The sequence below is a fragment of the Pelophylax lessonae genome (assembly GCF_965119305.1).
Source record: "Pelophylax lessonae genome assembly, chromosome: 1".
NCBI classification, from domain to species: domain Eukaryota; kingdom Metazoa; phylum Chordata; class Amphibia; order Anura; family Ranidae; genus Pelophylax; species Pelophylax lessonae.
Window position 1 is genome coordinate 695454783 of NC_138768.1, and position 18187 is coordinate 695472969.

Sequence of the window (18187 nt, forward strand, 5' to 3'; positions counted from 1 at the left end):
CTGTCCACTGGATCCGTTAAAACTAGGGAATCCTCCACAGGCACAAGGGAGGATTTGTTTAATCTGAAAACAGGATGGTCCACTTTAGGTGGCATCGTCCAACGGTTGGAGACCTCTTCAGCAAAAGGGTACCGGTGTTCAAAGCATTTAGGCACCACCAATACGTGCTTAACGCGCCGCCATTGGGCATTCACAATATCGTGGAAGGTGTTGGGACAAGAGAAAACCCTGTCAGCTTTTGGAGACTTCTGAGAGCCAAAAGCCACCCGCGTCCCTGCTGGCGTGGACTCAGCCGCCAATTTTAAAGTATCCCGCACTGAAATAATCAGGGCTTCCACTAAGGCGCGTTCCTGCGCTGCAACTGAAAACAGGTCCTCTTCACCATCTGACTGCGAGGACAGCAACCCCTCAGGTAGGGGGGCGTCCGGGGCGACCCCATCAGCCTCTGAATCAGAGGACGCCTTCTTAGAAGAAGGCTATCAACCTTTGTCATGACTAAATCCACTTTAGTCGCCAGGCTTTCCAGGGCTGCTGAAATCGCGGCCAGCGACTGTGATCCGGACTGTCCGGGAGTCGCACAGAGTGGGTCTGAGGGTGATTGCACAGTTTGGGACTCCATACTGCAATTTTAAAAAAAATTGAAAAGCGCAGATTGCGGTATCCACCAGCGATCACTGCGGTCTGCAGGGAACCCCTTTAAACCAAACTGGCAGCAGAAAGTGCAAGGGTATGCCTGCAGGGACCCCAAGTACTGTACCCACCTCAGACAAATCGTGCTCCTGAATCCTTCAGCAGCATGGAGAGAAAGGCAGGAAGTGACCTCAGCTCAGCAGCAGACTGCATAGGAAGTGATGTCGTCTGAATAAGGTTACACTGCTGAGTATAGCACCAGGGCTACACAAAGATGGATGCCCATACAAAACAATAGGAAGATACAGGGAAAATGGCTGCCCCATACAAGTCTATGGGGGAAAAAAAAAAAAAAAAATCACACTGCCCACACTCAAGATGGCGAAGCCCACGACGAACCATGCGGCTAGGGACCGACACATGAAGGGCCAAGGTACCACCATGTCACCCCCCCCCAGAGTGCCAGGGCACTCCAGACACACAGCTACCGCAGAGACAGGGGAGGACACACAGACCGGGCAGGCCAGGGGGATCTTTCAGGAGGCACAAATCCCATTATCCCCAGGAGAGGACACACATCCGTCCAAGGCCAGCAGGGGCAAAGGGGGTACATTTACTCACCATACCATGGACCAGGTGGGCTCCCCTCCGGGCAGACTGCCTCCCACCCAAAGTGGGGGTGCTGCCAGCCAAGGGGTATGCTGCGACTCAGGGCGTTCCAGGTCATCCTGTCCCGGCGAGGCATCCGCTCGCAGGCTCGTCCCCCTCCTGAAAAGGGGGACCGTCCTGGCTAGACCTAGGTCGGAACTTTCACCTGCTCACGCTCGTAGGCCGGACTGGGGGGACTATAAGGATCTAGATTATCCAGTGTGAAGCCCCAGCCAGCATCGTTGCTTGCAGATCACCAGGAAAATTCTTCCCTGAAGACCAATAAAAGTAAAATATTCTTAAAATAAATAAAAAACTGAAACCAGAGTCCCAGCAGGAAACCTAGGTTGTACTCCTTCTCTAGGCAGAAACAAACTGATGTTCAAACTGAACCCTTGCAGGGATCTGTGGTCCTGGCAATTTTTTTTTTTTTTTAGATCGCTTTTTTTTAATTTATTTTTTTCTTCTCTTTTTTTGTCCCTGTGCTGGACTGGGCGACGGGCTGGATAATCTAGATCCAGTGATCACCCCAGTCTAGCCAGCGAGCGCGCACACATCTACGCCCTAGGTTGGCCGCGACATAGCCCCACAGAACAGGCTGGCCTGCGAGTTAACGCCTTGCGCGGTCGCATACAACTGGGATCTTGGCAAGGCCAACAGCCCCCCTATTTCGATGGCGAGAAGGTTCTGTCTGGAGCGGCGCCAGCCTGGTTCCTGGTATAGTGAGTAGCGGTCCTCCCTCTCCACCCTGGAGGGTTTTGGGGTGGACGCGGCCCCCTCCCTGGCATGGTCAGACCACTGGGTTCCCCCTCTTTCTGTTAGGGCGGTCTGTTGGTCCCTGTGGGTCATCTAGTCCCCTCCACGCCTATCCGGGGGAGGTATACCTCCTGGGACGACCCATAAGCGGCGTTAAATCTTTTATGCCTATTTTCCTACTCCTGTAGGGGGAAGCATAACCCACTGGTCAAGATTCTCAGGAGCTGTGTCCATTAATGAACGAAAGAGAAAAGTGCAGCTTTACCTCATTCTTTTTATTATTGAGGTCTTGAGAAAAAACTGAACTTGGTTCGTTCTGATCTGTCTAAAGAGGAACTCCGGGATATAAGATACTTGATGACAATGTTACAAAATATCAAAGAGTTTGGGCTTTCATGGAAGGAAAAAAAAAAAAATCATAAAAGTTAATGACTCAGTTTACAGATGGACATGCGGATTGACTACAGAGTCTCAATGTTTTTCCCGTCACTGCAGGATCAATCGTCCAAACATTTGAATAGAGGCTAGTCGATATAACGCCTGATTAACCACTTGCCGACCGCTCACATGGCGCGTACTGCGGAAAAGTGGTTCGTTATCGTCCAGCGACGTAGGTCTACGTCGCTGGACTCCTCGCCTTGTGGGAGGCGCGCGTGCCGCGGGAGGCTCGCTCCCGCTGTATTCAGACACAGCAGGAGTCGGGCCAGGGGAGGAGAGGCGGTTATCACTGCCGCTCTTCCCCGATCGTCAGGGATCGAGTGAGGAGATCCGCCCGCTTGTGTAAACAAAGCGGGCGGATCTCCTACGTGACAGGCAGGGACAGATTACAGGATTCAGCATAGCTGAACCTGCGATCTGTGCTTGTGTCACACAGTCCCCTCCCCCCACACACGTCAGTAAGCACCAGGCATACATTAACCCCTTGATCACCAATAAAAGTTAACCCCTTCCCTGCCAGTGTAATTTTTACAGTAACAGTGCATATTCATAGCACTGATTACTGTAGTAATGTCACTGGTACCCCCAAAAGTGTCAAAAATGTCAGTTAGGGGTCCGATCTGTCCGCCGCACAAAAAAAAAAAAAAAAAAACAAATCGCATATCGCCACCATTACTAGTTAAAAAAAAAAAAAAATAATAATAAAAATGACATAAATTTCCCGTAGTTAGTAGCTGCGATAACTTTTGCGCAAACCAATCAAAATACGCTTATTGCGATTTTTTTTACCAAACATATGTAGCAGAAAAATTGGCCTAACATGTTAAAAAATTTTGATTTTTACATTTTTTTTTTGGGGGGGGGGGGGGGGGGGGGAATTTCATATAAAAAAAAAAAATGTGAAAAATAGTTATTTTTTCAAAATTGTCGCTTTTTGTTTATAGCGCAAAAAGTAAAAATCGCACAGGTGATCAAATGCCACCAAAAGAAAGCTCTATTTGTGGGGAAAAAAAGGACATAAATTTAATTTGGGTACATCGTCGCACGACCGCGCAATTTCCGTGTAACGCAGTGCCTAATCGCAAAATATGGCCTGGTCAGAAATGGGGTAAAATCTTCCGGTCTTAAAGCGGTTAAAAATACGCTCATTGAGAATTTTTTTTTGTCAAAGACATGTAGCTAAATACATTTTGGCCTAAATATATGACAAAATTTTAATATATTGGATATTTTTTAACTGTCAAAGTAGAAAAATATTTTTTCAAAATTTTTTTTATTAATAATCGCAAAAAATGAAAAGCGCAGAGGTGATCAAATACCACCAAAAGAAAGCTCTGTTTGTGGGAAAAAAAGGACGTAAATTTAGTTTGGGTACGGCGTTGCATGACCGCGCAATTGTCAGTTAAAGTCGCACAGTGCCGAATCGCAAAAAGTGGCCTGGACGTAAAGAAGGCTCTGCTAATACATTGACATCTGTTAAAACATTTCCTTTTTTTTGGACCTCCTCTTACAAAAGGTCCCAAACTTCTTGCTTCAATGTCCCTTTCTCGTCCTCTACGGGTTCTGCTCGAGGAAACGCAGAACAAAGAGGGCTACCATTAGAAGGGAAAGAGATTGCCCAAAAATATAGACCAGTGTGTGATATTCATGCTCACAACAGCAGATATTAACCTACTCAAATGACTATGGTTTACGCCTACCAATAAATTTGATACTGCTTTTCACCCACACATTGTTGATGCTCCTGTGGTACCGACCTTTTATCAGAGCATTCAGGACAGCAGTGGACTATGCAATCAAACACGGATCACCCACTGGACAATCTGCACTAAAAGCATAATCTTACCAGAGTAGAGAAACCTGCCATGAAATCATCATCTAACTCCCCCAAGGATCACAATAACTGATGTCAGGATGGTGAGAAAGAGGGGATCAGGGAACACACCCCATTTAAAAACACCCCTGTTGCCCAGCAAATACACGTGCATGGAAATGATTGGGCAACACATAATTGGTATGGTCGCATATCCTGGAGTGAGAGCAGCAACCAAAGGTCCCTCAGTTACAGCTAGCTCCAAATTCATGAGCCTTAAAAAGCATTTAATGCGTCATCTATTGATAATTCTGGGTACTGTAACTTTTTGCAGAAGCATGCAGTTTTGAGGATTGACATATTTGGCATGAACTTGACACAGCCTAATCTATTTGTACAAAAACAATGGGGGGATTAAAATGTTTTTTTTATGTGAACTATATGCAGATTTTACATTGCCAACGAGGGCTGGCGGGGTTAGAAGAAATAAGCAACAATAAACAATCAATGTACTGTATATAACAAAAAATACAGGTACTAACTTTCTTGTTTCTCTGTTTCATGGAGTTAGATTTCTGTTCCAGTGAATATCCCAATGTAACTGCTGCAGCCGTGAGTTTCTCTATCAAACTTTTTATTGTGGCAACTGTTTTTTTATCAGAAACTTCTTTTAACTTCTTTGTTGCAAATAGCCTACAGGAAAAAGAATATCAATAATAAATTAAAAAAACATCCAAACATACAACTTATCACTCCTTAAGCAAAAAAATTCTACATTGAGTGGCACTTACTTGACAGCAGAAAACACATTATCTCCAGATGGAGTGATGAGGTACCCTTTAACGGCTTCATTAGTGCCAACAAAAACGGGCATCTCCTCTGGAGAATCTCTGAAAAATGTAAACGGACAAAGGTCTTTGACATACATAATGGAACTAAACGCAATAGGAGACTGCACAAGGCAGAAGGTTTTAAATATACACAAAAATGTGATACCTAGGAAAAGCTCACATAAATCAGATTATGTTCTCAGAACTAGCCTAGAATGACAGCATAAAAACCAACAGGCTGCAACACTTTTAAACCATAAAATGGAAGTACTGTATTAAACTATGCAATAGGAAAATGTGAATGCATATATACTGGGCATTCATAAAGTTTTCAGACCTCCCTCACTTTTTTCAAATTTGTCATGTTGCAACCTGAATCTACAGTTGTTTAATTCCCCCCCCCCCCCCTCATTAATCTAAACACAGTACCCCATAAATACAAAGCAAAAACATAAATTTTAGAAATGTCTGAATTTATTCAAAGAAAAAAAAAACTAAAATATCAAATGTACTTAAGTATTATGACCCTTTACTCAGTACTTTGTTGAACCTGATTGGCAGCAATTAAAGCCTTGGAGTCTTTTTGGGCATGACACGATGAACTTTGCGTACCTGGATTGGGGCATTTTCTGCCATTCTTCTTTGCAAACCCTCTCCAGCTCAGTCAGGTTGTATGGGGACTGTTTTCAACTCTCTAGAAAATGTTCAATAGGTTTCAAGTCAGGGCTATGGCTGGGCCACTCTAAGACAGATTGACAGAGTTGTCGCTAAGCCACTCATGCATTGTCTTGGCTGTGTGCTTAGGATCATTGTAATGTTGGAAGGAGAACCTTTGGCCCAGTTGGAGGTACTGAGCGCTGTGGAACAGGCTTTCATTGAGGATCTCGCTGTACTTTGCTCCATTCAGCGCCCCCCCCCCCCCCAAAAAAAACCCACAGCATAATGCTGCCACCACCATGCTTCACTGTTGGGATAGTATTAGGCAGGTGATGAGACGTGCCTGTTTTCCCCCAGAAATACCATTAAGAATTGAGGCCAAACAGTTCAATCTTGGTTTCATCAGACCAGAGAATCTTGTTCCTCACAGGCAGAGTCCTTCATTTTTTGCAAACTCCAAGCGGGTTTTATTGGAGAGGCTACCGTCTAGCAACTGTGCCGTAAAAACCAGAACAGTAGAGGGCTGCTCTGGAACTTTGTGCCATGTCCACACAGGATCTCTGGAGCTCAGTCCCATTGGGTTCCTGGTCACCTCTTACTAAGGACCTTTTTTTTTTTTTTTTTTTAAATTGGTCTTATGTACTATTCTAGTTTTTTGAGATACTGAATTTTGGGCTTTCACTAGCTGTAAGCCATAATCATCAAAATTAAAAAGAAATAAAATGCTTGAAATATATCACTCAGTGTGTAATGAATCTATATAAGAGTTTCACTTTTTGACTTGAATTACTGAAATAAATTAACTTTTTCATGATATTCTAATTTTATGAGATGCACATGCATACATACCTACATACATACATACTCTGAGTATAGTTGACTTGATGCTATACTCTGAATAAAAAGTGTTCCTTTTAATCAGAGTATGGCATCAAGTCAATTAAACTCCTGGGATATTAATCTGGTCAGATAAGTAGCAGAGGGGGGTTGTTAATCCGTTTCAGCTGCTTTGAAGTTAATGAAATTAACAGGGGCAATAGATGGGCAACAACGAGATGACCTCAAACAGAATGGTTTTACATGTGGGAGGCCACTGAAATTTTTTTCCCCTACTCATCTTTTCTGACTGTTTTTCACTAGTTTGACATTTGGCTAGGGTCAGTGTCACTACTGGTAGCATGAGACAATACCTGGACCTTATAGAGGTTGTACAGGCATTCCAAGTCCTCTAGGATGGCACATCAATACGTGCCATTGCCAGAAGGTTTACTGTGTCTACCACCACAGTCTCAAAAGCATGGAGGAAATTCCAAGAGGCAGGCAGTTACTCTGGGAGAGCTGGACAGGGCCAAAGAAGGTCCTTAACCCATCAGCAGGACCAGTATCTGCTCCTTTGTGTAAGGAGAAACAGGATGAGCACTGCCAGAGCCCTACAAAATGACTTCCAGCAGACCACTGGGGTAAATGTCTTTGACCAAACCATCAGAAGCAGACTTCCTGAGGGTGGCCTGGGGGCCCAACGTCCTCTAGTGGGTCCTGCGCTCACTGCCCGGCCCCGTGGAGCTTGATTGACATTTGCCGTTGAACACCAAAATTGGCAGGTCTGCCACTGGCGCCCTGTGCTTTTCACAGATGAGAGCAGGTTCACCCTGAGCACATGTGACAGACGTGAAAGGGTCTGGAGAAGCCGTGTAGAATATTATGCTGCCTTTAACACTGTTCATCATGGTGGTTGGTCAGTGATGGTCTGGGGAGGCAAATCCATGGAGGGATGCACAGACATCTACAGGCTAGACAATGGCACCCTTACTCCCATTAGGTATTGGGATGAAATTATTAGACCCATTGTCAGACCCTAGGCTGGTGCAGTGGGTCCTGGGTTCCTCCGGTTTCACAATAATGCCCGACCTCATGTGGCGAGAGTATGCAGCCAGTTCCTGGAGGATGTCGGTATTGATAGCATTGAATGGTCCCCCACGCTCGCCTGACCCAATTCCAAAAGAACATACCGGGGACATTAGGTTTTGGTCCATCTGACGCCACCAGGTTGCACCTCCGATTGTTCAGGAGCTCAGTGATGCCCTGGTCCAGGACACCATCCGTCGTTTTAAAAAAGGAGCACGCCCCGACGTTGTAAGGCATGCAAACAAGTATGTGGGGGGCCATACACACTATTGAGTGCTATTTTGAGTTGCTGCAATACAATTTCAGCAAAATGGACTAGCCTGCTGCATCATTTTTGCACTTTGATTTTGGGGACGTCTTTGAATTCAGCCCTCTGTAGGTAGATAATTTTCATTTCCATCAAATGATGTGGCACCCTTTCATTCCTAACACATTACCCAGTCCATATCAGTATAGATTAGCCAGCATGATATTTTTCCCCATTAAGATCTGATTGTTTTCAAAGTGTTCCTTAAATTCTTTTTTGATACACACACACAGTATCTCACAAAAGTTGGTAAATATTTTATTATATCTTTTCATGTGACTACACCAAGGAAATTACACACTGCTATAATGTAAAGTAGTGAATGTACAGCTTGTATAACAATTTGCTGTCCCCTCAAATAACTCAACACACAGCCATTAACGAACTGTAGCTCCCCAGTGCCGGCAGCACTTATGCAGCCCCAGACCATGACACTCCCACCACCATGCTTGACTGTAGGCAAGAAACACTTGTCTTTGTACTCCTCACCTGGTTGCTGCCACACACACTTGACACCATCTGAACTAAATATGTTGATCTTGGCCTCATCAGACCACAGGACATGGTCCCAGTAATCCTTAGTCTGCTTGTCTTCAGCAAACTGTTTGCGGCTTTCTTGTGCATCATTAGAAAAGGCTTCCTTCTGAGACAACAGCCATGCAAACCAATTTGATGCAGTGTGCGGCGTATGGTCTGAGCACTGACAGGCTGACCCCCACACCTTCAACCTCTGCAGCAATGCTGGCAGCACTCATACATCTATTTTCCAAAGCCAACTTCTGAAAAGGACGCTGAGCATGTGCACTCAAATTTTTTGTCAACCGTGGTAAGGCCTGTTTTGAGTGGAACCTCTCCTGTTAAAATGCTGTATGGTCTTGGCCACTGTGCAGCAGCCCAGTTTCAGGGTGTTGGCAACCTTCTTATAGCCTTTTCCATCTTTATGTAGAGCAACAATCCTTTTTTTCAGATCCTCAGAGTTCTTTGCCATGAGGTGCCATGTTGAACTTCCAGTGTGACCAGTATGCGAGAAAGAGCGCGATAACCCCAAATTTAACACAACTGCTCCCCATTCACACCTGAGACCTTGTAACACTAACGAGTCACATAACACCGGGGAGGGAAAATGGCTAATGGGCCCAATTTGGACATATTCATTTAGGGGTGTACTCATTTTTGTTGCCTGCGGTTTGGACGTTAATGGCTGTGTGTTGAGTTATTTTGAGGGGACAGCACATTGACTCTGTTATACAAGCTGTACCACTCACTACTTTGTAGCAAAGTGTAATTTATTCAGTATTGTCACATGCAAAGATATAAAACATTTACAAAAATGTGAGGGGAGTGCTTACTTTTGTGAGATACGGTGTAAAAAAAAAAATTACATATATATTTATAACACAGATGGTGTCAAGGGTGTGAGGCGGCAACCAGGTGAGGAGTACAAAGATAAGTGTGTCTTTTCTACAATCAAGCATGGTGGTGGGAGGGTCATGGTCTGGGACTGCATAAGTGCTGCCGGCACTGGGGAGCTACAGTTCATTGAGGGAACTATGAATGCCAACATGTATTGTGACATACTGAAGCAGAGCATGATCCCCCTCCCTTCGGAGACTGGGTCACAGGGCAGTATTCCAATATGATAACAACCCCAAACATGCCTCCAAGACGACCACTGTCTTGTTAAAGAAGCTAAGGGTAAAGGTAACGGACTGGCCAAGCATGTCTCCACACCTAAACACTATTGAGCATCTGTGGGCAGGGCCGGATTAAGAGCATCATGGGCTTGGTGCTGAGGATTTTGAAGGGCCTTAAGGGCCGTGCCTTGGCATGCACCCAGAGGAGGAAGGGTGCAGCCATGCATGCCTAATTCAACATGGGATGCTGTCTCTGAAGCCCATAAACACATCCATGCATCGGCAACTGTCCCTCCTTGTCCGGCCTTCGTGCTGTGTGGGGAGGTTCTGAGGGAGCTGCCTGGGGAAGCGAGCATAGAAGCCAGACTTCTGTGTTTACAAGTGACAGAAGAGCGGTAACAGTGAATATGACCAACCCGGGGCCTATATAAAGGTAGGGGCCTGGAGCTGCAGCTCCAATAGCCCCTACGTTAATCTGGCCCTGTCTGTGGGGCATCCTCAAGTGGAAGGTGGAGGAGCGCAAGGTCTCCAACATCCACCAGCTCCGGGATGTCGTCATGAAGGAGTGTAAGAGGACTCCAGTGGTAACCTGCGACGCTCTGGTGAACTCCATGCCCAAGAGTGTTAAGGCAGTGCTGGAAAATAATGGTGGCCACACAAAATATTGACATTTCCTCTACAGGGGTGTACTCACTTTTTAATGGGTGTGTGTGGAGTTATTTTGAGGGGACAGCAAATTTACACTGTTATACAAGCTGTCCACTCACTACATTACATTGTAGCAAAGTGTCATTTCTTTAGGGCCCTTTCACACGGGCGCTCCCCGTATGTCCGCAAATCATCCTATTTTTTTGCGGATGATTTGCGGACATAATGTAAGTCAATGGCATTGCGGATGTCAGCGGAATACCATCCGCTGACATCCGATTTTCTTCCTTTCAGTTCTGTTCTGTTTTTTGAACGGAAGAGAACCCTATTTTACCTCCGTTCAAAAAACGGAATGGAAGGAAAATCGGATGTCAGCGGTGTCATCCGCTGACATCTGCAATGCCCATAGACTTACATTATGTCCGCATATCATCCGCAAACGGATGGGATGATATGCGGACATATGGAGCGGATGACACAAATGTCATCCGCTCCGTGAAAAAAAAAAGTCCCGCAGCGGAGAAAAACAGCGGAGCGGCCGTGTGAAAGAGCCCTTAGTGTTGTCACATGAAAAGATATATTAAAATAGTTACAAAAATGTGAGGGGTATACTCACTTTTGTGAGATACTGTGTGTGTGTGTGTGTGTGTGTGTGTGTGTGTGTGTGTGTATTATATATATATATATATATATATATATATATATATACACACACATACACATATACACACACACGCGTCCCAAAGGTGCTCTATTGAATTGAGATCTGGCGACTGTGGAGGCCATTGGAGTACAGTGAACTCCTTATGTTCAAGGAACCAGTTTGAGATAATTTGAGCTTTGTGACATGGTGGAAGTAGCCATCGGAAGATGGGTACACTGTAGTCATAAAGGGATGGACATGGTCAGGAACAATATTCCGGTAGGCTGTGGCGTTTAAACTAAGATCAATTGATACTAATGGGGCCCAAAGTGTACCAAGAAAATTTCCCCCACACCATTCCACCACTAGCAGCCTGAACCGTTGATACAAGGCAGGATGGATCCATGCTTTCATGTTGTTTACGCTAGTCTGACCCTACCATCGGAAATTTAGACTCATCAACGTTATTCCAATCTTCTATTGTTCAATTTTGGTGAGCCTGTACAAATTATAGCCTCAGTTTCCTGTTCTTGGCTGTCAGGAATGGCATCCGGTGTGGTCTTCTGCTGCTGTAGTCCATCTGCTTCAAGGTTCGATGTGTTGTGCATTCAGAGATTGTATTCTGCATACCTTGGATGTAACGAGTGGTTATTTGAGTTACTGTTGCCTTTCTATCATCTCAAACCAAATAAAATAATGATAAGTGCAGCATTAATGGTTAATAACACTCATGACTTGATATAAATCAAATCTCGAAGGTTGGAAATTCTTAAAGAAAAAGCATGGTCAAATATCAAATTAAGATATCAGGGATACCTCTTACCTCCAAATATATTGTAAATAGAATTCTATAAAAGGGATAATAAAAAAAAAAAAAAGAAAAATTCACTCTTACCGGTAACGTCTTTTCCAGTAGTCTTTCAGGAAAGCCAACTTTGAGAGACCCTGGCTCCTCCCATCTCAGGAAACACCGCCCCATCCATAAAGATTTATGCCCCCTGTTAGCAGGCAAGCTGGGGAGACACAAAGACATATCATGCCTACCTCCATCTTCTGCCTGTCTTATGTCCAGACCTTCTTTGGGTGGGTAACGGTGCTGTCCTGAAAGACTACTGGAAAAGACGGTATTTTTTTTGATCGTCTTTCAGGACAGCCACCTTAGAGGATAAGAGAGTACTTACCTTAGGGTGGGACCCCCGCTTAAAGAACTTTGCGCCCAAAAGCTTGATTTTTAGTGGACAACGGGTCCAGCCTGCAGTGATAAACAGGTAAAAAGTTGCATAGCTGGACCAGGTTGCTGCCCGACAGATCTGCTCCGGGGTATCACCAGCTCTTTCGGCCTGGGAAGCTGCCATAGCCCTGGTGGAATGTACCTTGATACCCACCGGGACCTCCTTCCCGCTAGCAGCATAGGCCTGGTAAATGGCTAACCTTAGCCATCTTGCTAAAGAATGTTTAGAGGCTTTAGCACCTCTACTAGTGTCAGCAAATAGAACAAAGAGGGAATCTGACTACCTAAATTCCTTCATACAAGCTATGTACTTTAGGACACACCAAACATCTAACTTTTGAAAATTACTCTCCTGTTCATGCACAGGATTTGAACAGAATGTTGGTAAAACAATTTCTTGATCTCTATGAAACTTCGAGACCAGTTTAGGTAAAAAAGATGGATTGGTTTTAAAAATAATACGATCCGATAAAGAGCTTTTAGTTCACTAAACCTTCTGGCGGTAGGGATAGCCACCAAAAAAAAAAAAAAAACTGTCTTGAGGGTAAAAAACGTCACCGCACAAGTAGTAATAGGTTCAAACAGCTTTCCTAAGAGAGCCTGTAGAACCATGGATAGATCCCACATAGGAAAAGGGAGATTACTCACTGGTTTCTGCCTGTTTAAGGCCTGAAGAAACGAATCACCCAAGGGTTTTCAGCTAAGGATGCTTCTAAAAAGACACTTACCGCTGAAACTTGGCTCTTTAGGGTGCTAAATGACTAACCCTTTATCTGCCCCACTCTGTAGAAATTACAGTACTTTCACTGGGCTACCCTACAGCCAATGAGCTTCCTGCGAACGTTATTAAAACGCTTCCAGGTCTTAAGGTAAATGGCTCAAGTTTCCTTTTTCCTGCTACTAAACAGAGTCGCCACCAGGTGATCTAATAACCCCTTGCTTTGCAACAACTCTTCCTCAGAAGCCAGAATGCAAGATTCCAATGCTCCACCTGAGGACAGAAAACTGGGCCTTGACAGAAAAGGCCCTCCCAATCTGGTAGAATCCAGGGGAGGGAGGGGGTTCCACTGCCAGTCCTTTCAGGACCAAAAACCACGGTCTTCTGGGCCAATGTGGTGCTATGAGAATCAGGGTAGTGTCCTCAAACTTCCTCAAGACTGTCGGTATTAGCACCGGCGGGGGAAAGGCATAGCATTTGGGGAAATGCCAACTTTGAGCAAGGGTGTCCACTCCAAGAGCTCTGTCCCACCTGTTCAGGGAGAATAGTCGTGATTTTGTATTTTGCCAAGAGGCAAACAGGTCCACGCACGTCACTACCCATCTCTAAGTGATGCCCCTGAAGACCTCTTGGTTGAGGATCCAGTCGCCTTCCTTTAAGGTTTTCCTGCTCAGGAAGTCAGCCAACTGGTTCAATTTTCCTTTTAGGTGAACCGCCGACAGAGCACTTGGGCTTCGGCCCACTGAAGAATTCTCTCTGCCAGAGCCCACAGAGACATTCTTCTCGTTACTGCTTGTCGGTTGACATAAGCAACTACTGCGGAATTGTCTGAGCGGACTTGCACCTTGTGTGCTTGTAGTTCTGTCTGGAAGGCTCTGAGAGCCAGTTCTAGTGCTCTTAGTTCTCTCCAATTTGAAGATTGCTTTGATTCTTCACTGTTCCAGGATCCCTACACCAGTTGGGAGTCCAGGTGTGCGGCCCACCCTGTGCCACTTGCGTCCGTAGTGACGACTCTGGATACTATCAGGACCCAAGAGAGGCCATGCGAAAAAGTTCGAGACCTTTCTCCACCAACAGAGGGATCTCGTTACACATGCTGGTACGCGCACTAAGGACTCCAGAGAGCCTTGGGTGCGGTCCCATAATTCCGGGATGAACAGTTGTAAGAGAGCGGAAGTGAAGTCCCGCCCACTGTACCACTGGAATTGCGACCGTCAGCAACCCCAGTGCCAACATGGCCTGCCCTATTGGTATAGATTGATTGCTTTGTAAAAGGCTATCTTCTGGCTCTTTTCTAAAGGAAAATACATTTTGAAGTGTGGAATTTAATTCATAGCCCAGAAAGGTGACCTTTTGCGCAGGCACCAGACTATTTTTTCAGATTCAGGAGCCACCCCACGCTCTCTAAGAATCTCCTTGCAACCAGTAGGTCCCTGGACAGCTGTTTCTTAGAAGGGGCAAACAGGAGCAGATCGTCCAGGTAAGCAATGACTGAAATACCTCGGAGTCGCAGGGACGCCAAGGCCTCTGCCATGACATTGGTGAAAATGCCCCCTTTCATCCTTATGGCCAACCTGAGAAACTTTTGACACCCTTTCGATATGGGAATATGCAGGTAGGTGTCTTCGAGGTCTATCGAGGCCATGAAGCAGTTTGGAGGAAGGGTAGCCATTATTGAGAAGATGGAATCCATCCTGAATCTTTTTTGTAAGCAATCGAGAGATTTAAGGGCTTTAGGCTCAGGATAAGTCCGTACTTGCCCGAAGGTTTACGCACCACGAAGACGTGGGAATAGGACCCTCCGCCTAACTCCTTTGGTGGTACTTACCGCACGACCCTCTGTTCCTCCAGTTCTTTCAGGGAGGAAAGTAGGACCAAAGCCCTCTTCCTGCACTTTGGTAGTTAGGTGACGAAAATCCTGCGTGGAGGGGGGCTTGAAAATTCCAAAATGATAGCCACTTCTTAGGATTCCCAGAATGAATTGATGAGATAACCATTTCCCACTGTAGGAGGAAGGTCCCAAGTGCCCCCCCCCCCCCAACCCACCGTGGTCAGCTCGTCAAGATTTTTTGGGCAGTTCAGGAGGGCGAAAAACACCCCCCCTCAGCCCCTGCCTTTTTAGCCCCAAGACTTCTGCCCCTCCAACCTCTTCAGGGTAGAGAAGTTTCTCTGAGGGTAGGATTTCTTTTTGAAAGATTCACTATGTCCACGCTTGACAAGAAAGTACTTTTTCCTGTCTGCTGTCCGATCCAAGACCATTTCTAGGCCTGGACCAAACAGGTGGTCCCCTGTAAAGGGAATCCCACATAGTTTAGCCTTGGACCCGCTATCACCCTGCCAAGTCTTGAGCCAAAGAGCCCTTCTTGCTGAATTGGTTAGGGCTGAAAATCTAACGGACATGCGTACCAATTCGTCTGAAGCATCCGCAATGAAAGCCACGCCCCAAAGTAGCGTGGGGAAGGTAGACAAGTTAGTCTCCTTTGAGATGCCAGCCTCGATTTGCACTTTAATTTGGGTTAGCCAATACTCCAGATTGCAGGAAACAACCGTCATAGCCATGGCGGGTTTAAGATTCCCCAAGGAGGAATCCCACACTTTTGAGGAGAGAATCCATCCTTTATCCATGGGATCAGGAAGAGAGCCCATATCCTCAGAGGCTAGGTCTGTTTGTCTCGAGACCTGAGAAAAGGCTACCTCTAGTTTTGGTGACTTGTTCCAAACGGACACGTCGCATTCAGAAAAGGGAAACCTTTTCAGGACTCTGGAAAAGAAAGCCTTTCTTTCAGGCTCTTGCCATTCTTTAACCGCTTCCACCAAGACTTCATGTATCATTAAGACCCTTTTTTCCTCGCCTAAACCCAGGTACATTTGGTCATGGAGACAAAGCCTTCTCCTCTTGAATTCCTAAGGTGGTGTGGATAGCTCCCAAAAGATCTTCCACCTCTTCAATGGTTAGTTTGCACCTAGAAGTTGTAATAGACTCACCATCCACCCCTTCTGCTTCTGACTCCCCTTGGGAGCCTGAAGGTGTACTATCCCATTTCTCACAGTTTTTCAGTACCCCCCGGTGTCTCCTCACTTGTAGAGGGTACCACCGGTGGGGGTGGAGCATTCTCTTGCTGTGCTAGCTGAGGGGATCCCCTGGGACAGAGGACACTGTAAATTAGAAAATAAATCCCTAAATGACTGAAAGGTGCTGGAAAGCTCCTTGACAGATGCAGCTAGATCCATACTTTGTTCTGCCACACGTTCCCTGACTGGGCTGTCTACACAATCTTTACAAAGTGCCTTGGTCCAGGATTCCCACATAACAAACACGATGGGCATTTTCAATTAAAGCTATGTGGAGATTTGGATCTCTGAGGCCTTAATCTGGAATACAAAAAACTTAAAACACATTAACAAAGCAACTTAATGGGCCCCCCAGCACATAGCACGGCATGCCCCATAGGAAGGGTTACTTGAGACGGACCACCACCAGGATCCCTCAGCTACCGCACAAATCCTCCCCTCCTTTCCCCCTCAGACCACTAAGGGGGAATCACCGTGGAGCTAGTGGGAGACGTAAGGGAACACCACCAAACGGTTCTCTTACCTCAAGATGGCTGATGCTGGCTTCACTAGGAGCAGTCACTGAGGTCTGCGCCTCTGACATATCCTTGAAGTGGCCTCATCTGAGTGTCTGTAGCTGTCCCCCAGCTTGCAGCTAAAAGGTTCGGTTCGCTTTCCATACTGCAGCCGGAAGCCACAGCTGCTCGCAGATGTGCCCGCCTTTACCGAAAATGACGTCGCCCGTCATCCGGCCCAGCAGTTCCAAGCTGGCTGCAAGTGTGGGAGGCCGGCTGCACCTCCGTCACGCACTACCCAAGCGTGGAGAGTGGGTCCCCACAGCCCAAATCTCCACTGAGGAGCTGGGGTGATGATAGACAGGCAAGGTAAGCAGGACCCTCAGGTCCCTACCCCAGCCTTAGCTCTCCCTCCAGAAAGCACAGCCCCAGTCCCCTGGCTGTTCAGTTCCTGGCAGTGTCTCTCCACCGGAGGAAACACCAGAACTGAAAGGAGTCGGCTAAAGAGGGCTAAAATCTGTGTGGATGGGACAGTGTTTTCCTTAGAAGGGAGGAGCCAGGGTTTCTCAACGGTGGAAAGAGAAGGGAAAATATCACAAAGTCATGGACCTCAGTGCGGTTTCATCGCAGGAGTAAAAACTGACTGCGAGAAACGGACTGTAGCCACGCTTTAGGATTACCTAATCATTAGTGTACCCAAACAATCGCAAATATCACAATACTGACCCAAGAGGTACAGATTTTGTTATCATTGACAAATACATTCCTCCTTGGAGGGGGTGGTGCTAACATTAGCGGAGTTTTGCACCTTGAGACTTTTTGGATTCATTACGTTCCCACTTTCCGTTCGGAATAAACGTTGAGTGGGACATTAACACATCAATAGGGCCTAATACATTTTTTCTTAATTTTTTGTTTTAAAATTTGTATATCAAATATTGGATTTGTTATGTCAGATAATATATTACCCATCTGGACAAACATCTGACTAAAAATTGCCAGGTATATGAATGCCGTCTTTGCGTGGTTTTAATTTTGTTCAAGCCATGTCGTACAAGTTTATTTCAGTGATCTCAATTTAGGCTCTTGCCTACCTAATGATGCTTTGTATAACCCTCGCTGTCCACATCGAGGCTTGAGATGTTATTTCTTTTGACATCAAAATTTAGGCTTGATTAATTTAATTCTGGATCCCCACCGAATTTCCTTTTGAGAAGAGATGCGCAGGGCGCCTCGTACTCTATGACAAGGCTTGGGGCGCCATCATTTCGGAAACCAAATCGAGGTCTGAGCCTCTTCCGGTTTTCATTACCGAAAATTTGCCGTTGATGTGGTTGCGGTGTACGTGTGCCTCATAGTGCAAGCGAGGCTTGACACGCCGCTCCATCTTGTAACACAGGAAGTCAATCTGTTCACCAATGTAAGTGGAGTCAATGTTTTTTGTCCTAATTGGGGGGTCATATTTCCTATTTAAAACAATGACTGACAGCCTTACACCCCAGATGATGTCTAAGTAGACGAAACGCATCCATGCCATTGCGTACTTATGCTGGTTATTACTGTCTGAAAGCTCTTTTTTATCTATGTTCTTAACCTTTAACTGGATTTTTGCTTACCATAAAATCCTTTTCTCTTAGGTTCATTGACGGACATAGTCTCCGATGCATATCAGTAGGGTTCTACTGCCCCCTACAGGAGAAGGACGCTAGGCAGAAAAAAAAGTTCTGGCTACGCTTATGAGCAGTACCAGGCGGTATACTCTC

The 18187-nt window shown here is 45.8% G+C and overlaps 1 protein-coding gene across 1 annotated transcript in view; it reads right to left on the bottom strand.

Annotated features, from left to right (window-relative positions):
• HPF1 (histone PARylation factor 1) overlaps positions 1-18187 on the bottom strand; it is a gene marked incomplete at its 5' end in the record, with an annotated part of 107069 nt that overhangs the window by 49071 nt on the left and 39811 nt on the right. Inside the window, 2 exons of the mRNA XM_082243991.1 lie at positions 4828-4978; positions 5077-5175. Coding sequence (XP_082100117.1) covers positions 4828-4978; positions 5077-5175 — 250 coding nt within the window. The remainder of the gene's footprint in view (positions 1-4827; positions 4979-5076; positions 5176-18187) is intronic.